The sequence below is a fragment of the Hyalella azteca genome, unplaced genomic scaffold, assembly GCF_000764305.2.
Source record: "Hyalella azteca isolate HAZT.00-mixed unplaced genomic scaffold, Hazt_2.0.2 contig15086, whole genome shotgun sequence".
NCBI lineage: Eukaryota > Metazoa > Arthropoda > Malacostraca > Amphipoda > Hyalellidae > Hyalella > Hyalella azteca.
The window spans coordinates 61104-82576 of NW_025944951.1; the positions used below are offsets into that span (position 1 = coordinate 61104).

The following is a 21473-nucleotide window of genomic DNA, read 5'->3' on the forward strand; positions in this document are numbered from 1 at the left end:
GATGGGCCGTTAATGGACGGATGATGGTGTATGATGGTCGCAGGTTGGTGGTTAGACGATGAGTGGACGATGGACTGATGATGGACGGTTGATAGGCAGTTGATGGGCTATAATGGATGGATGATGTGAATGATGGTCGCAGGTTGATGGACCGATGATGGGCGGATGATGAGTGGATGATGGGCATTTTACGGGAGAATAACGAGCGTATTGTGCGTATGAATCGACTGTACAAGGTAATTGGCTTGCGCCATTCAAGCTCCAGTAACGCATTAACGCAGCCGCAGGACACTCGACTGTAAGCCACTGGACTCCCCGTCCGTGGATATCCAGAGGATCCTTGCCTCCCCCCTCTCCCTAAATTGTGTTATGAAAACTAAAGCTTCTTGCGTGCTACTGCCTTGCGTAACGGGGGGATATGCTATTCCACAGTTGAAGAGGCATGTAATTACTCAGTGGAACGGTGGGGGAATATGCTCACCCCCAGTCGATTGGGGTCAATATGATTTTTTTAGTGCAATGGGAAGAAAATGTTATTCGTCAGAAGGATGGGGGAATATGCCATCCTTCACTGAAACAGGGGTGGGGATTTGTTTTTCCACATTGGAATAGGAGAAAAAAGTTTTTTTTTTCAATCGAATGCGTTTTGTTTCAGTTCCATTGTGTAGAAGAAGGATTTGTGTTTCGAACGTGGAATGGGGTAATTTGTCGTACATAACTGATAATTTGTCTTTGAATGTAAGGCATATCCAGTCCCTCTGGTGCGCAACTCTACACCTGGTGTCCTTGAGTGGACTGAAGTAATTCATAAACTAAATTATTTATTGAAATTTGAAATGAAGGGGCTATAATATTCTGAAGTGAAATGCCACCCTACCTGATAGTGTTCAGTAAAATGCAGCGTGAGGAGCGTCACCACACTCAACGACAGTGCAAGGCATACTGGCGGTTCACTGCACTGAGCCTCTTATTAATAGCGCCATGTAAGGCTGCTAAATATAACGTCCAACATAACGCTCAGTACAAATAACAGATTGGCGTTGTATATAATAGAATAAATGAAACGTATAACAGAACGCTTACCGCATATAACGCATATAACAGAACGCATATAACAGAACGCTTACCTGCACGGTCATGAATGATATTTTTGATAATACGCCCGATATAACTCTTGGATCAACCATCAAATCCAAATTTTTAATTTGGAACTGCCATTTTTATTCGCGTAAAGCTTCGTAAATATATGGTGCTTCAAGACTAAGTTTCCTAATTAATAAAAATTGTAATATAGTTGAGTGCCCGCTGGCAGATGCATGGGGTAGGAAAAAACCCAAGCCGGCGTAGGGAAGAAAAAGAAAGACGACACTTCGCTCGCTTTATTGACGTACGTCTTGACATCTTCCATACGCGCTCGTAACGTCGTTTGTTGCTCTCCAAACACTGATGATATACAGGATATACACTGATGACGGGACGAGTATACATGCATATAAAAAAATTTATGGCGCATGGGTACACTGAAAACTTTGGACGCTACTTTCATACAATGATGAACACTGGTGTCCATACACGAAAAGTGACAAATAATTCGGACTGACACTGACTTTCTGATATAATCATAAATTTTCAGACGATAAACTGCGAATTATAGTCCATACACTGACAAATCCACGTAAACAGTTGATAGTGCGGAAATTATATATGCGTACCCATTCATACATACATACATACATACATTATAACATGTGCATTATAAACACTGATTTACACATAATCCAATTAATTAAGCAAGTCTTACAGCACACATACAATGGACGCTATAAACATACACCGACAAGCACTGCAAGCCCCAAACATACACTGACAATGAGTAGACAGAGAAACATTAATTTATTAATTCAGAAATTAATACAGGAAAAAACAGAAGACAAAAGCAACCTCAACATAAGGACACAATTATTTTTATAGCATTATAGGTGGCAGCTTGGGTTATAGACGGTAGACAGAAGCGAAGTTGACAGAGGCGATGGTTGACGTGTTAATACGAGCGTGGAGACGGTAGACAGAAGGGAAGTTGACAGAGGCGATGCTTGACGTGTTAATATACGAGCGTGAAGACGGCAAACAGAAGCGAAGTTGACAGAGGCGATGGTTGACGTGTTAATACGAGCGAAGAGACGGCAGACAGAAGGGAACTTGACAGAGGCGATGGTTGACGCGTTAATATACGAGCGTGGAGACGGAGACAGAAGCGAAGTTGGCAGAAGGGGAGTTGACAGGAACGGAGTTGGCAGAAGCGGAGTTGACAGGGGCAATTTTGCAGTGCAGGGTGCTTCTGCTTGAAATTCGTCCGGCAAGGAGAGAGAACAATTCGGCAATACAACAAGCATTTGCTGAATTTTTTGCGATTAATTTTCAACTCCTCGGGATATAAATCATCCGCGTGGCGTCTCCGAGAACGGAGTTTACCAGCGTCCAAGTTGAAGTTTGTCTTTTGTTCGAAATGTTCGATCGTTTGAATATCCAATTTTCAAAGGACTCATATACTAAACAATGTAATATAAGTGTCTCAATTTAGATGCATGAGGAAATTTAATTAGATCTTTAATTTAATATGAATAATCTACGATCATAAAAGTAAGACTATCTAATGTTCATAAAGAAATCACGCTTCTATAGCGTTGGCATCGCCAGTAACGCAGATGCTGACAGTCTCCTGAACGTCTATGGACTGGAACGTCGGAGGTGGAAGAACTTTCGGATGGTTCTTAGTCATGCCATTCTTGTAGTCAAGCGAGAAAGTGAAAGATGCACAAGGACCAGGGGGCAGTACGCTTTTATCCCCGACTGTGAAAAAACTTTCATATTCCTCGAATTTTCGTATAACTATAGTGACGGAAATGTTCCTTTTGCCTTCGAGGAACAGCACCTTGACCTCGGTGGCTCTAGCGGGTCCGACAATCCCTTCGTGAGTTTTGACTTTGAGGTTACGGGGCTTAAACTTTTTGCCAGTTAGTCCTTCCTTGACTGTCTGGTTACAATATTCCTCTAGAATATCTCTTGTCGCCACCCGAATAACTTTCTCTTTACGTAAAGTTATTTCAGGAAGAGCTTCTCGCTCCTTCTTAACTGGTTTCTTCTTGACCTCCTTTACTGGGGTGTTCTTCAACATACTGCGCCACATGCTCGGTGACAATAACTGTTTAGGAGCAAACTTAGTTACTCGTGAAGCACCAAGACGCACCTTAGTTGGCCTAAGGGCTATCATCTGACCACCTATCTTGAATGCATTCTTGCCTATGCTTGATATTGTAGTGCTCTCTCTCCATGTCGGACGATTTCTGAACACCGGGGTGGGTCGCAACAAGCTGCGGATGGACACAGAAGGGTCCGGAGACCTTGCCCTGGGGACAACGAAGAAGGATCGTACCTTTTGCTTCATGATGTATTCGTTAGCTTTGAGTGCGTTGGCCTGAGCAGGGGTCACGGGCACAAGTTGGGGTTCACGAACCCCTGAACAAATTTCCTCCTGAAGACGGAGGTGAGTGTAGCTTCCGATACCGAGCTCAGTGATGGCTTTGGCGGTCGGTTGAACCAGGGGGGTTGTGCGGTAAGGCTGAGAGGACGTTAGTTCTCAAAGTGGGTTTAGGTAAGTGGATTTATATAATGGGATCGCAGGTAAATCCTTTTTATTGACTCAACCGACGTATTTGGTTCCCCTTAAGGACTATAGATAATTTCGTAACGTGGAGTGAGCTTTTGAATAAAGAAACAAATATTGTTGAGTAGACGAAGTAGGTTACATTCACGAAATGATGGTGCAGAATCGATCCACGTACGTCGGGTATCTGGCTCTAATTTGAAATCCCGATATCGGGTCAATTGAAATTCGTAACTGTCATATTTTATACGAAATAAAATTCTGTAGAATAATTCACCTGCAGGAAGAAGGAATTTGATTTATATTCAAATATTGAATGAAGGCACACCCATAGAGCAATAAAAAACCAACTAGAAAGTAGGCAATTAGTTCCAAAACGTATTGGAAAGAAAAGTAGGCTTTAAAGGTTTGGGGAAAGTTTGAGCTTTGAGGAACTTCAAAGTTAGGATTAAGCAAATTTTAACAATTAAGTAATCTCAGAAACAAAAAAGTAACAGTTAACTCTACAAAGAATTATGCGATTTGAAGTTTGCCCTAAAAGAATGCTAAAAATAACACAACAAAAGAAACAAATCATCTATATATTTTTATTTAAATATGTTAGAAGGAAAATTAAGATAATAATGTGGGCTAAACTTGTTTCTAAAAATAATGAAATGTAAACCATACTAATAGGGATTTATTGCTTTGGAGATATGCGTTTAAAATTGTAAAGTATGGACTGAAATACACTGGTTATGTATAAGGTAAATAGGCAATCAAGGACCGTATTGTGAGGGGGTAGAACGGAAGATGTAATAAAGAAAAAGAATTGAATTCTTTTGTAAGTGATGGGATAACCGAGAACGACTTAATGGTTCTGGGCGATCCAAATAGATAAAATGAAAATGAGGGTTCTTGATGAACCGAGGGATACCAGGTTACCTGGTTCTGTACTGAGAACTTGTCAGAATCATCAGTCGCGACGGTGGGAGCTGAAAAATTGGCAGGGAGTTCTGACTTGAGGACGAAAGTGGTTCTGGGCAAGGCTTGCACCGACGGGTTCTGTGGGGACCAGGAAAACTAGGAGTTCTGAAGGCATGGAAGAGTTCTGGGGATCAGTCGGCTTTTGAAGATAATTAATGGTTAGGTTTAGGTTAAGAGACAGGGTTCTAAGGTAATGGGCAGTTCTTAGTTAGATTTGTCTGTCCGGGAATAAGAGTTTCTTGTGGTTGCGTGAATTATCTATTACTAAGATTTACATGTGCAGAAGATTGTCAGTATAGAGGAAGAAGGAGTTAGGTGCATGTGAATTGGATTTCTATGAAAAGTAAGGGAGGTTTAGGAAAGATTTGGGGTCTTTGACAGAAAATTGGCCGATTTTCCAACAGGACAGAATTATTGAAATTATTGAATTTATTGACGAATATTATTATTATATTATTAGGAATACTAATTATTATTGAAACATTCTTGACTACCTGAAACAACTTCATTGACTTCCAGAAAATCTCGAATAAACAATTGACTTAAATAATCGTTTATTAGAGATTTTCATGAAAGATGCCAGTACATTTATTTTGAAGGGCCACGTTCCGTCAAGTGATCCTTGCATGTTTTTTTACTTATATAGTTTAATTCATCATTTATCATGACAGTGTAAGTTAAATTGCGAGAATATATAGGTTTATATTACGGCTGTTATATAAATATTTTTATATTAAGTTTGAATCTATTTTATAGATGAATTGTAAACTTCTAGCGTAGGTCCATGAGGAAGGTTGAGAAATGAGTGTCATTATATTTTAGCATGCCTTTAAAATAATATGTATACAATGTCTGACAAATATAAAGATCTGCATCCCATGCTTCACAGTTACTCCAACCACAAAACTCTACGGATAACACAACTAACATTTAACTATCTAGAAAAAAACTATACGGATAACGGACCTAACATTTAACTATCATTTGTGAAATGAGTAAATGGGAATTTTTTTAATTAATTTTTATCTGTATTTCTTCCCGAATCTAAGTCCACACTTTCATTTCTGCCTAATTATACACATTTCATGTTAAATATTCAGGTGCTTTTTCACGCACTTAAGTTTAAAGTAAATTCGTGGTTGTTTTGGAACATCAACAACATCAAATCAACATTTATTTAATTTTAAAGCATGGTAATTTTTTTAAAAGAATTGGAATGATTCCTTGTAGTGTCGCGTAAATGATAGTTCAACATGAACAATACGTCAGGCTATTGAATTGACTGAAAATTGACAGTGCATGAGTGAATGGCGTAAAACTCTTAACATTAGTGTACAGGATATCAAATAAGTTAGATAACAGAGGAATATAAAACATAAGCACCGATGGCAGTATACTAATATACTACCTAATAGGTGCATGGTAACTTAGTTAGTATTGAATATGCTGACTTGACTTAATAAATTTTCAATTTCATTGTAAGATTAATTAACTGATTTCACGTTAGTATCCAATGTCGTGAATGACAGCCTGGGTGCATTATAGAATAAAATGTTGATATCAACCGTAGAATCCTAAATGTTTCAGGGTCAACTTCCAATGTATGCGTCAGTGTTTAGAATATGTTTCTTCTATCGAAACGTAGAAGAAACACCATTCGTCAGTATCTCGGGATACTGAGTGCACAGTATCACTTCAATCAGGTATGCTGACATTGCTGCACCGTTAGGCAGTGTCAGTGTACGAGACATTGTGCGCAGTATCATCAACTCTTCTACACTGACAAGGCACCATTGCACAGTGTCAGTGTACGAGACAGTGTGCGCAGTATCGCCAAACTCTGCTACACTGACAAGGCACCATTACACAGTGTCAGTGTGCGAGACAGTGTACACAGTACACTGAAAATGCGCCTCTCTGCTACACTGACAAGGCACCATTACACAGTGTCAGTGTACGAGACAGGGTGCACAGTATCACCAAACTCTGNATAATTAAAAAACCCTTATGAGCAAGAATTGTTGCTGAAAATTAAGAAGGAAATTTTGTTTTAAGTAGGAAAGTAAATTCTAACCAAACCATCATTAAAATCAAATTTGTTTTATCGAAAATAGATGCCGCTCCCAGTAAAAAACGAACATATTAAAGTCATTAAAATAAATTTTATTTTAAAATCATTACTTATTCTTCATCAAATTTTGTTCTTAACAGGTTGCCAAAAATTTATAATTAATAATTTAATTTTTCTTTAATTTTATTATTTATTTAATTTATTCTATTTATTTATTTATTTTATTTATTTAATTTCATCATAATTCATCAATTAAATAATTATGACTAATAATTTAATTTATTAATCCCTTAACTAACCCTCACCCCCACCCCTCACCTCGGCGCTGGGGGGCGCGGGTTGCGCGGTTCTGACGGCGGTGGAGGCGTGGAGGGCGGAGAGGACGGAGGGGGCGGGGGAGGGCGCGGCGCCCCCGGACCTGCCATGAAATAATATCAATTGTTTTATATAATAAACTTTGGTAGAAATTTCATTCGATAGAACCTTAAAAACACTGTTTGAATATTTTCAATGTAAAGCTCAACACATTTTATGATTATCTATTAAAATATAAAAGTAATAAAGTAATAATTTAGAGGAAATATACAGATAAATTTTCCAATCAAAAATATGTAATAAAAAATAAAATAACAGTCATTTTTACGCTGATTATCTATCTGCCTATCACAGTAATAATTTGCATAATTTGTAAGAAACATACAAATAAATTTTCAAATCAAAAATATGTAATAAAAAAATAACAGTCGTTTGTACACTGAATTATTTCCCAAATAAATATATTTCATATAGTTGGCTGGGCTTGCCGGCCGCTTGCTTATGGGGAACAAGAGGGAACGGTCATGGGGCGAATTCCAGCAAGTGTGATATAAGGTTAAAAATTTTGATTTCAAAATATTGTATAATATTTAAAAAGAGGCAACCAATAATTTAAGGTAAGCCATTTAGCTAAAATTAATACGACAGGCAGGATTTTACGGTTTGATGCATTTTGAAATGAGACGCAGGAGCTAACGTTGCGGTCAACAACATGCCTAGCAGGTGGTAAATACAGATTTTTCCATAAGGGCTCTTGTCTTCTTTGGTTTAGGTTTGTTATTTTTGCTTCGCAATGAGCATAACTAGATTACTTACTTTAACTAGATTTTTATTCCTAGTTCTTTTCAAAATTTTCAAGGAGATTAGTAATCAGGTCGTTGTAACTAAGTAAGTCGTTGCGGTCAATGTTGCGGCAGAGGAATAGGATGGAGACAATGTCCGGTGTCGCCAAATATAGAATTAAATAGCCACTTGCAAATTCTAAAAGTGCACGTATTCACTCCTGCGTTTAGGACTTTTGTATATGAGACGAGGCGACACGAGAAGCTTCTTCCTAATAGAGATAAAAATCGAGAAAATTTCAACTCTCTCTTATGCAAACCGGGAAAATACCGAAATGAGATTTTCCGGAATAATCTAGGAACAATAAAATTTTTTGAATTTACATATTTTCAACGTGATCAGTATTTCAAATATTACACTACGTAAAATTAAATCGTGTAAGTCTACTTCTTGCATCAGAGGAAATTTGTAAGGCCATAGAATACATGCTCGCAAAGTCCCGGTTGTGGTAGCCACTTTGTCTGGCAACTACTAACCTGGCAACTTTGTCGGGCAACTACTAACCTGGCAACTTTGTCGGGCAACTACTAACCTGGCAACTTTGTCGGGCAACTACTAACCTGGCAACTTTGTCTGGCAACTACTAACCTGGCAACTTTGTCTGGCAACTACTAACTAAAGGTCTCTTGTAAAAATGAGACCGGGAAACCACAACAACAACTACTAACCGCCTCTAATTTAGGAATAAGTGGCTCCGAGTGGAGCTGAACGTGAATTTAGGTGATTAGGACAGAGCGTTGCAAGCTACAATATGATCCAAACAGAGTGATTCTAATACCATAATACAGAGTGATCCTAATACCATAATACAGAGTGATTCTAATACCATATACCATAATACAGAGTGATCCTAATACCATATACCATAATACAGAGTGATCCTAATACCATATACCATAATACAGAGTGATCCTAATACCATAATACGGGCCATGTATACATTAATATAACTGGCTGCATCTGAGAGCGGGTGGCGGCAAGTAGCCTGTTACTTGACCAACAAGAGGATGTTTTAATACATTTTAAATATAGATAACTAAAGTTCATGGAGAATTATAGTTCACTGGTTAATAAATTGTGTACAGTTTTCAGAACTTTTATGCCCCTAAATTAACTGCCAAGTTGTAATGGCTGCTAATTGCCATATCTGCCTAATTGCGGATTAATAATATAGAGATAAACTGTTTTATCTTTAATGAATTCGTTTTTGTCTAAATTGAATATTACTTTCAGCCCACACGCGTATATCTCGCATACTTATATATATCAGTCTCGTAACGTTCCATTTTATTCGGGACACATCTATTGTCACGTAGTGTAACTTCATTATGGGAGATATTTCCCATCGTATCGTCTTTTGTTCTGTGCCAATTATTGCATTGTTGTACCGATATTCTTCTCAATGCAACAATTCCGAGACCAGGAGTCTTTACTGAACGATCCCTATGAATTTCAGATTTAAGATCATGAAGAGTGATTTTCCCTACAATGATTGCATTCGTACATCGGTATTTTCCATTGTTTTTACCCAGCATTCCCACAATGCAAGGGACGAACGCTTCAACATACCGGTTCATTTAGAAGTCAAAGGAAGCGGCACAGTGTTGGAAATAATTTTCAACCTTATTACTGAGTCAGTTGCGTAGAAGAACAAGATCTTGTTCTGCCTATTAAAGGACAGAGTCGCAGCTACTAAAAAACAATGCTTACCTTAAATTCAAAGCGTGCGGTCGTAACGAGATCTTATAAATGTTTCTACGCCATAGTTTCCTAATTAATTTTAGAGGTGTTAAGTTGTTGTGCACAACCTTTGCTTTGTTTAAATTTTGAGTTTGGGGTGCATGCGTTTTTTCACTTCTTTCGGAACGCTTTGGCCGGCTAGTTCAATCGCGTAGTAAAACTTTAAATGTAGAACTTTGCAACTTAAATTACTTGAATTACTTAAAACCTACAAAAATTGCTCAAAATCTTATTTGGAACTTCGTTTGTTCCCATCAATTGAACGTGAAGTGGCCTGTGGCTAAAGTGATCTACCCTTTAAACCTATGGTGACACTTAATTTGAGCTACCGCACCTAAATTTATTCAATTGCCTTTAATCTTACACGTATTGCCATTATCGTCTGAGAGCACCAGTGTGGTGCACTTATTTTCAATTAAATAAGGTGAGCTACACTCTTGAATTCGAACTAATATTGAAATTACTGGGAATACAAAGTGCCCGAAAATTCATAGCTTAATTGTAATTCAAGTTTCAATTTAGAACAGTATGACTTCCTTGTAAACTTCTGGCGTCGACCTCGCTCGTAAACGCTGCTTTCTTAAAATAAATTTACTCGTCTGAAGCGGAATCTGCATTAACTCCGAATGCTGTACCAACAACTGTTTAATTTAGATTAAAACTACCGCGATTCATGTTCATTTGTTTCAACTCCCTTTCCCTAAATTTTAGTGAATGAAGGCTATTTCTGAAAGAGGAATATCCTCGTGCGTAGGGAGGAAAATCCCCTACAACAGTCCGTCATTGTGTACAATACTGATATGGTTTAACATGGGATAGCTCCCAACTTTTTTTTGAAGGCAATATTCTGTGATTTTATTTTTACGCAATATTAATTCGCACTGGAATATGTAACAAGTTTTCTTCTAATGATGTGTTTGTTTACAGTTGTATCAGTTATGAATTATTTTATTGATACTTTCATCGTTGCTGCTCGTTTATTTTATTGCGATATTGTAATCAGCTTTATCAATAGTGAATGAAATGTTTTGCTCTAGCAAATTTCCGTTTTCTGCTTAAAAAACTCAAGTTGTAATTATGTGCAGCCGTTGTCGCTTGCAAAGCTTATTTGCTTACATCGATATTCACTTGTGACTTTTTGGTTATTTGTTTATAGTATATTTTTTGTGCTGTTACGAGGTTTTACATTTCGATGTGAATTGTAGAATTAGGTTAAAAATATTTCAGGAAATTGTTCATAGTAGCCTAGATTATTTTTTTACACATTTTATAATTTTAAATGTACTCCGGGTTAGTTTCCCTCGAATCACCAATACAACATTGGCCACTAAGTGTGTCAGGTGACCCACTTCATAGAGGTAACTAAGTGTGTCATGTGAACAACTTCATAAAGGTAACTAAGTGTGTCATGTGACCCATTCATGGAGGTAACTAAACGACACTAAGTGTGTCATGTGACCCACCTCTTGAAGGTCACCTCGATCTGGTTGCCGGCGCTGTTGAAGAGCTCGACGGCCTGCTGATGGCTCAGACCGTGGGTGCCCCGCGCCCCAATCTTGGTGATGACGTCACCTTTCTTGAGCACCGACTCCGCGGGGGTGCCTACAAGCACCTGCGGGACACAAACGGGACACTTCACAAACGGGACACATACGGGACACTTCACAAAAGGGACACTACGGGACACTTCACAAACGGGACACAACGGGACACTTCACAAACGGGACACAAGCAACTGCGGGACACCAACGGGACACTTCACAAACGGGACACTACGGGACACTTCACAAACGGGACACAAACAACTGCGGGACACCAACGTACATTTATTTCTTATTGTTTGTTCTGTTCTCGTCCGACAACTGTTCTCTATGTCTGTTCTCGTCCGAAGTCTTTTCTCCATGTCTGTTCTCGTCCGACGTCTGTTCTCTATGTCTGTTCTCGTCTGACGTCTGTTCTCTATGTCTGTTCTCGTCCAACGTCTGTTCTCTATGTCTGTTCTCGTCCGACGTCTGTTCTATATGACTGTTCTCGTCCGACGTCTGTTCTCTATGTCTGTTCTCGACCAACGTCTGTTCTCTATATGTCTGTTCTCGTCCTACGTCTGTTCTCTTTGTCTGTTCTCGTCCGACGTCTGTTCTCTATGTCTGTTCTCATCTGATGGAGCTCTAAATACAAATGGTGTTATAACCATTGAATATTATTAAAATTGAACATACATTCACATCCTAATGTCTGTTCTCGTCCAAACAATTAGCGACGGAGCTCTATATACAAATGGTGCTAATCAACATTGAATATTAACAACATTGAAAATGTTTATACTAATTACTAATATTCAGTGGAACATACATTGCATGAATGTTCAGTGCATGCACATGTAAAAGCCGACGAAATATTCTAAAATATTACAAGTCATCCGACACCATTGATAATGAAGACATTAAATAGCTTCATGCCTAATATATGTTCAACCATTCTAGTCGCGAAACAATAGTACCAATATTATAGGCATAAAGACACAGGACACAAACTTATTTTAATGTTTTCGAGCGTTGGCTAAAGGAATAGTAAGTTAGTTTTTTCATGTCGTCAAAAAAATCATCTTAAATGAGCTTTTCATTTACCGTAGACTTTTGCTACACATTTCTAGTGGAGAAAACGGATTGTTTTGCGGTGACTTAAATAAACTCTAAGATTCTATATTTCTCTTCGCATGAGTGATAGGAGCGTTTAATTAGACGAATATGTTCAGAATTCACTATATCTAATCTGATAAATATGTAAGTTTACTCCATTCAATCTTAAAGATGATATTTAAGCGTTTTTTCCTGTTGATAATGAACACGGAAAAGTCTGAGTGGCAGAAATGCTCTCCGAGCCACCAAAAAGCCAATAAGGCGAATTCGGGAAAGATTCATTTAACCACAAAAATATATATTTATTGCCATTAGAGATTCATACAGGCTTAGAAATTAATAATTTGATTTAAACAGAAGAAACAAACACATATTTATGCATGCATTATTCTAAAGAAACTTTGACCAGTAGTTATATTGCCGAACTTCAATATTAATGTTACCAAGAGAGTTTGTGAAATGTCTTTAAATCTTATATAACTTTGAAAGAAATTATAAGAATCCGTATTATGTTAGTTGATTGATGCTCCTAACCATCACAAAGCTTTCATGTGACGTTAGTGCCAGAACTGAAGAAATGAGACGAAAGCGTCTCTCAGCAGATGCCGCTTAGACGTGAGATGTAAATAAACGAACGTGCGTCAAGCGCGTTCTCGACGAGCGTCAAGCGCGTTCTAGACGAGCGTCAAGCGCGTTCTCGACGAGCGTGAAGCGCGTTCTCGACGAGCGTCAAGCGCGTTCTCGACGAGCGCTAGGCAAAAATATGCAGACTTTTTCCAGCTAAAACATTGGTGGAACATTAGCTGTGAACAATGTAGTAAAACCAAAGGAGATCGTTGATACAGCAATCATCCTAGAACCAACGGAGATTGTTTATGCTGCAATCATCCTAGAACCAACGGAGATTGTTGATGCTGCAATCATCCTAGAACCAACGGAGATTGTAGAACCTCTCAACAAGTTCTCATTTTAAGGATTCTGTGCCTGGGAACTACAGAGCAGCTGGAGGTGAGCAGCAGTGCCAGCTGGCAGGAGTGATTGGCTTATAGCCAATGTTTGTTTGTTAATTTTACACGCGCCAATACGGTATAATTGCAAGGATTATTAGAGCGGGGCCAATTAGACGCTGAAATACTGTAGTGACCACTGCAATACATTACAATGATGCTTGTGAGCTAGACGAGTCAATACAGTATAATACTATGTGATTAGTACAGTATATACTGTATTGATGAATACCAGAATACAGTATAAGTCACTACATGAACTAAGAATTTAAAAGCAAAGAAAAGTCCACAAAAATTCATATCTTTATAGAAAACGTTTCGGAGACCAGCTCCATCGTCAGTTCGTAGAATCTAGAATCACAAATCAGAAGTCACAAATTAGAAGTCCGAAACATTTTCTATAAAGATATGAATTTTTGTGGACTTTTCTTTGCTTTTAAATTCTTAGTTAATTTGCGATTAAAGCAAACAAGGGATATAAATTCATCACTACATGAAGTACAATATACACTGGAGTAATGAATACTGTTTAATTCACGACATGGAGTACAGTATATACCGGATTAATGAATACAGTATAAGTCAATACACGAAGTACAGTATATACTGGAGCAATGATACGTCACTACATGAAGTACATTATACACTGGAGTAATGAACACCTTACAGTAGGTAACAGAATTTAATACAGCATCCAGTTTAGTGGTAAATTCAACAGTGATAATAGACATTAACTTTGTTTGGGTATAATAGGTGCCCTTGTTGCCGTCACTACGTCCTTGTTGCCATCACTGCGTCCTTGTTGCGTCACCATTATATTATAATATTATAAGTATATTATGGTATTATTATATTATTATTTTATATTAGTATAGCATATATTATTATAGTAACATTTTAGTATTACTATAAGTATGTAATTATGCCCTAGAAATTTGGCTCATTTGTCGAAATGCTTGTCCGGTATCGCAAGCTGCACGCACAAATAAACTGATAATAAATAATTATTGAATGTAATAGAGCGTTCAATCATATACGCTTAAATAATCATGCTCTAATTAATTTCTACTAAATTTCTGCTAATTCAAACTTTAGACTAGTATCGTTCAAAGATTTAGGTACACTGTTAGAAAAAAACGGTGAAAAAACGGTCCCACTGGCGTTCTAGTGGCCGGTCGCCCCGTGAAAATAAACTGTTTTGCCGTTTTTATTAGATGTTTTAAGGATTTTTACTGTTAAATTAGAATAAAAACTGCGACTCGGTGTTTCTTTTCACGTGCCGACGTGCCACTGAAACGCCGGAATACCGTTAACGGTAATTTTTCTAACAGTGTATCTCTGATGTCGCAGCGACATTGGAACAAAATTATTCGAATTATTCGTTCCTGTATCTAAGGGTCGAAATAGTGTAAACAGCGTTAATAGTGTAAACAGCGTTAATAGTGTAAACAGCGTTAATAGTGTAATACAGCGTTATTTTCGTTCCGTATTTGACTGTTGGGAAGAGACGTGACTGTTGTTTATAAGAGCCAGTGTTTTAGTCGCAGGACAGCAAGCAGGTAAACAATGTGGTCGTCATTGAGGCAAAAATGTGAAGTTGAGGTCTTACTGTGGTCAAGCATTCAGCCATGTATTTATCGCATGAATTTCATGCGTCTCAATGTTAAATGGGACTTCAAAAATCACCTTCATTTTATTGTTAAAAAAGGATCTTGAACAGCTAAACCCTTTTAGAACCTTCATTTTATGGTTAAAAAACGATCTTGGACCACCAAACCATCTTAGATAGTCCTGATTAAAACATCTTGTACCAGGACTTAACCAAAGAAGAAGACATTTATAGGGAATTGAACAGATTAAAATCAGGTCCAAAGCTAGTAAATTGGTTCACGAAGTCCACTGACGTGCGCTGCCCTGGCATCTCTTAATAGTCGTTTTCAACGAGAGGTACTCAGTGAGACGTACTAAGCGAGAGGTACTCAAAGAGAGGTACTCAACGAGAGGTACTCAAAGAGAGGCACTCAACGAGAGGTACTCATCGAGAGGTGCTCAACGAGAGGTACTCAACGAGAGCAGCGTTCAGTGTGGGACATGGATTCTCAGCGAATGTAGGAGAGGAAAATGGCCACTTAAGAAAAATAAGATTAAGAGTGCGTCAACGATTCCCTTCTCAAATGGGTACAATGAGAGAACGATTTTTCACTTCGAACCTTATGTGACGAATGTCAAGTCCATGACAATCGTGAAGACTAAATGCCTTTCCTTCAAGAAAAATACACGCGGCAGGTCAGGAGGCAAAGATCAAACAAAGGTAAGACAAAATTAGACACAAGAATATAATAGAATAGAATAGAAGTTTCAGCGCTGAAGAAAAAGGCCCATGGCCTGTTGCCGATTCTTATACTTTTCGTGACTTGATAGACAGTAGGCCACATTTGGAGTAGGCAAGGTAAAAAGAACTCAAAGAAACGTGAGCCAGATAATCTAAATGCAAATAAATATTGTGCCTGTAGAAAATTTTATATGTGTATGTGTATTTTCTGTGTGTGATAACCAACTAATAGTATGCCAATTGAAAGCTAAAACTGCTTGTTGGATAGAAGGCTTTGAAAACAAAGCTTAAAGATCGGGAGGAGGCTGAGGTTATAGATAATTTCTTTGCTACTGGGTCCGCAGAATAAAATATTTTGTGTAATTGGAAACACTGCCACGAAGTTGAAATATGTATGAGTAGCGTATCGACTTCACACAAGATTTTCGCTGCGAGTTCAACACAAGGGCTAAAGAGTCATGCTTTGGTCTGGCTTTACACGTAAATTCCCTTGCGTTATATGGAAGGGAATCTCATACTCAAAATTCTCATCAGTTTTCTACATGAGTGGTATTCGTCGTTGAACTCAGAAAAATACAATTTCAGTCGTTGGAATCAGATTTTCAAGAGGTCACTAGACGGAAGGCAATACGTTCCAGAAATTCGACACAATCTCATGCCAGACTGAAAATATTTGACACAACAAGAGTTCTTGGATCGGTGAACTATTACACCATTCCAAATAGCTGGAAAATTGTCGGCATAATTCATACTATCAAGGATGCGTGATGCTCAATGACACACAGCTTTTAGTGGGAGCAACTGCGGCAAAAGGTAAGAGCGAAGTTAACGTCAATAAGTGACTCTGTCAAAACTATTGGGACGAGGGAGTCCCTTCAAGAAAAGTGATCACCTGGAGCGAGTGTAGCAAAAAGTTCTCCCTATACAAATATATTTCAGAGATGAACAGCTCGGTGAGTTGGTTCTCAGAGCCTGCCGTATGCATGAATTGCATATGGAATGCCCTGATGTATATGATGATGAATTGCAAACTTAGACTTGCCCTCTATAATAGAGACCCGGCTTTGGGACCTGGAGTGGTTAGCTTTACCCACCGATGAGCTTTCGGTGGTTAAGATGTCATTTAGACAGCAGTGTGTCTGGATGCAATGATTAAACCATTCGAAATAACATTACATGAGTCGAAAAACTCGTCAGTTTTGTTTGGTCACAGCTATTATTTTTCATCTCAGTCCATTTTAGTTCACAACCATCAAAATGGATTTGAAAGAAATCGCGGCAACGGAGCGTCTATCAGGAGACCTTCATCTAAATAAAAAATAGATGTCAGGAAGTACAGATGTATTCGTTACTAATATAAATGTACGAAAGTACACAATAGCACTACTGTATGGATAAAGTTAATTGTATAACACTACCAAACCGTAGACATCTATTCTACCCGTGACAGTAGACAGTAGACCCGTGACAGTAGAGCATCTATACTCTACTGACATCGTCATGCAGGGGCGACATGCTCACAGCGTGCCACTTCAACGCCAACAAATTTAAATAGTTTTATTGATCAGAAATTTATCAATAAGACTATAACCGCATTAAATTTTACCAGAACAAAAATTGCTGTTTTAGCGCAACTCTGAATAAAAATGTGCTGGTTTCTTGCGAGACAGATGTCAGGGTAACAAAAACGGCACATGCAGTGCAAATTAATGTGAACTTCCTGGTTAATTAATAAACTGAAATTTTTCAAAAATTCGTTTTTTCCAACTGCAATTTGAGAAGATTTTGTGTAATTTAATGTGGTTTGTCAATTTTCAAAACAAAGATTTTTTTCCATTTTGCGTTGTGATTTTTTTCATGTTACATTGCGAATTTTTTATCTTACGGATAGTGATAGTAAAATAAGGCAGTAAAAATATAACAAACTTTTCGAATGAGATGGTGACTAAAATAATGATAGAAATGATTTATAATTAAGAGTGTGCATTTCACTTTAAGTGAACACTTGATGTTAAAACAACAAATCAGGATGGCAATGAGGGTTTGACGTTTCGTTGCTGCTCAGGAATCTCTGAGCGATAATGGTGGGTATGTTGGCAACCTCAATGTATCTCTCCAAAGTTATTGTTTTTAATCAACAGACAATAATTTGCCAATGCTTCGCATTTCTTCAGCTCTTGTTAGGCAAGATTATTATCTGGCAATCTCCGGAGTTGTATTTTTTTATAATTTTTTCTATTGTGGTAATGCGCGCGTTGGAAGACAGTTGTAAATTAACTAACAATTTAAAAGCAAAGAGTAGTCCACAAAATTCATATCTTTATGGAAAACGTTTAGGAGACCAGCTCCATTGTCAGTTCGTAGTATCAGTAAAACGTGGTAAAGGAACAGTGAATTTTCACTGTTCCCTTTAATCCGTTTTACCACGTTTATCACGTTCCCTTTACCACGTTGCGATTTAATTAAACAAGTGACATCAATTCTTTATGACAGCTGCATTTTTATTCGTATAAATCATAGTATAAATGATCGGTTATTGAATAATTTTTCAGGAAATGATAAATATTAATACGCAATTTATCAGGAACAGTCTATGGGAGTGCAGTAAGATTTAACTTCTTAAACTGTATCGTGTACTTCTTCTGTAGTGTACTTCTTCTTTGAAGGTCATTAACTGCATGAAACATGAAACATTTTCAAGTCGCGTAAAATTTTGAATTTAGTCAATTTCCCCCAAAATTTTCTTTAAAATATTCGGTAATTGTCTGGTTGTGGTAGTGTAGCAGAGGTCGTAAGTGTAGCAGAGGTCGTAAGTGTAGCAGCTGTCTCTTATACACATCTAGATGTGTATAAGAGACAGCGGATGGCTTATTGAGAGGACGTCGTAAGCCTTACGATGTCTCAAGTTGACGCACGGATGGCTTATTGAGAGGACGTCGTAAGCCTTACGATGTCGCAAGTTGACGCACGGATGGCTTATTGAGAGGACGTCGTAAGCCATACGACGTCTCAAGTTGACGCACGGATGGCTTATTGAGAGGACGTCGTAAGCCTTACGATGTCGCAAGTCACAGGCTAAGAACCAACTGCAGTCGAGGCATGGCAGGTGGCTACCGACAGCCACCTGCATTGCCAACTTAGTGAACTCCGCCCTCACTTCCCTCACTTCTTCACTTTTCTCACTTCTTCACTTCCCTCATTTCTTTACTTTTCTTACAGTCTCAAACTCGCTAAGTGAACGTAAGTACTTACGCTCTATTTTCTTGTCTGTGATTAATGGATTTTGCTTGAAAGGCCGTCAATGAATGGCAGATGAACTTACGATCACATTACTTTTTTGAAAGTATAGGCCCTGGTCTGCTACGTTCATTGCACACTTCGCATCATCGATACGCACTTTGTGTCATTGCGTGTCTGTAGCATTTAACCCATGCCACAAAGCCGGCTTATTCTTTTAGACAACTCAGTCACGTCCTCCCACTTGGGTTACATTGCTAAATTAATAATTAGCATTATTTTAATTATCATTATTCGTTGGCGCTCCGAGTATGAACGCGTTCATGAACAGACTAGATAAAGCTATGGAAAAATATATGTTCAGACTTGAAATGTCTAGCACCATATCGAACCCGGTGGAAGTCTAGTAGCTATTTCAAACTATCGTCAGTCATGAAAAGGTCCGGTCAAATGAAGCGATATTAGATCTTCTGTGAAAAGGCACGAAAAGTTTAAGAATCGGCAACAGGCCACATCAGGCCTACTCTTTAGCGCCGACATCACTATGTTATGTTATTACTATTACTATATTGCTCAAATTGACTGAACAGATATTTTGCATGTGACTTCTCCGGAAAATAAAGAGGATACAGTTAACTGTGGGATTTTCTAGAAAGCCTATTCGCCCATTTAAAATTTGAAAACAAATATTCAACTCGATAAATAAATTAAAACCTGATGTAGATGATGATTAGAATTCGTTTAAAATTAAAATTTTCCGTGTCGCTAACTAAATTAGAAAATGTTGAGAAAATGTTTTTAAAATTATCATTCCATTGTAGACGATTGAATAAATAATTCGAGTGAAAATTTCTAGTGATTTTTAACCAATGAATGAGATTACATTTCGGATCTCGGTCACGATTTCTACCAAATAATAAAAAGGTTTATTTTGAGAACAAGGAAGATTCCCGAAAAGCTACGTCCCAGCCGGAAAATATACAGGCAAGGAAGCCACAAACGGCGTCACGCTCTCAGCTTATGTAGTCAAGGGTCCGGTGATTATAACGGCGCAGAATGCGTCTCCGAAATTTAACTGGGTACTAGGGCCATTATTTCAGCATCCGCGCTGCTGCCTGTATGGCTTAACAAAAACGATTTAAATTTTATTCGACATGTATAAGTCTAGGCTTAAGGCAAAATTGGGCCGTTTAAACAGAATTTTCTGTTATTTTTTCATTATTTCTTTTCAAATCGTGATAATTATTTGACTATTTACCATTGGCTTTCATATGAAATGCTAGGGTAATTGTTCGTCTTGGGGAAACGGAATTATTTTTGATCTAAAATTCATTTCTGCGCCTGAACCACGCGTCATGCCTGAGATGTCTGCATCGTAACAGTAAAAATTAATAAAAAATTCAAAATAATATTGAAATTCAACGTGAGTGCATGAGCGACTTTTTCGAGATTTTTTCAAACCTCATTGAATAATAGTATGTGTTGCACAGGAGAGGGAAAGCATGTAAATTTATAGGTGATCTAACAATAACACACATGGGGAAAAGCTCAACGAAGGTTTACTATTGAAGACAAAGCATAGCATAACATAGTGATGTCGGCGCTGAAGAATAGGCCAGATGTGGCCTGTCGCCTATTAAAGTAATTTTCGTGACTTGTCTACAGGAGATCTAAAAACAGGTCCTTCGACCGGATCTTTTCCAAACTGACAATGATTTGAAATAGCTACTAGACTTCAACCGGGTTTGCTATGGTACTAGGCATTTCAAGTCGGAACATATATTACTCCATAGCTTTGTTTAGTCTGTTCTTGAACGCGTCAATACTCGGAGCGTCAACGATGCCATCGGGGAGGATGTTCAACATGTTGGGGACTCGAAGCGAGAAGAAATGTTGTCGCGTGGAGGAGTACAAAACAAATCCCTCCGATTTATTACAAATATACACTGGTCTGACTTCATATCCTCCCAAACACTACACGAACAATGCAAAATTCTCACAATAATCACAGTCCTCCACCAAGAAGCACGCAAAACGTTGTCCACCATAAATACATATGATCCCAAACTCTTCAACCAACTCACATTCCCTCCAGACGCCATCGCGAGGACGCATCGGCTTTTCAAAAGCTCCAAATTACATGCGCTAGGCCCCCCACCTCTACCCATGTGCAAATAAATACACAGCGGACCATGCTGCACCCGTACGGAATTGTTCTAATCACGTTTGGGTGCAGAGTACCAAGATTGGCGCAGAGAGGTGCGGGTTCGATCCTAGCTCTGTGCGCCAGGTTCTGGTCAGAATCGGCAAGGAGGCCGGGCGGTTAAGCACAGCAGAATTGTAGCAGTGTGTTGAGAGTTCGAGACCGCAAAATGTTGCAAATGTTCTTCAATGTTAAGATTTTGCGGCAGGCCTACTGCCTACTAAACGCTGAAACAGCTACTATTATATGAGAGTGACGTACAGTAAAGACGTGACCGAAAACCTAATAAGAAATGAACCAATCAACCCTCTATCCTTCGAGTCTCGAGCGATTCACCCACCGCCTTCATCCTCGTAATCATCAATCATCATTAACATCATCACCCTCCCTTATTTTTCTCATCATATCCACCAAGAAAAAAAATAATAAAATTAAAACAAAGCGGAAACGCATGCA

The 21473-nt window shown here is 38.4% G+C and overlaps 1 protein-coding gene across 1 annotated transcript; it reads right to left on the reverse strand.

Moving 5' to 3' along the window:
• Nucleotides 1-1875: 1875 nt before the first annotated feature.
• Nucleotides 1876-20916, reverse strand: LOC108680662. Its single transcript, XM_018169542.1, has 5 exons — nucleotides 20899-20916; nucleotides 11063-11211; nucleotides 7020-7119; nucleotides 4589-4708; nucleotides 1876-3619 (listed from the first exon to the last, which is right to left on the reverse strand). Exons 1-5 carry the CDS (start codon nucleotides 20914-20916, stop codon nucleotides 2669-2671), a joined length of 1338 nt encoding a protein of 445 aa, XP_018025031.1. The 3' UTR covers nucleotides 1876-2668.
• Nucleotides 20917-21473: the final 557 nt, after the last annotated feature.

What these genes read in the sequence shown, in the direction of transcription:
- LOC108680662 (XM_018169542.1), bottom strand. An exon ending in CCGCGCCCCCCAGCGCCGAG is followed by an intron (nt 4,709 to 7,019) that starts GTGAGGGGTGGG and finishes TGGTCCCCACAG; the next exon opens with AACCCGTCGGTGCAAGCCTT. An exon ending in AGTTCTCAGTACAGAACCAG is followed by an intron (nt 3,620 to 4,588) that starts GTAACCTGGTAT and finishes ACGTCCTCTCAG; the next exon opens with CCTTACCGCACAACCCCCCT.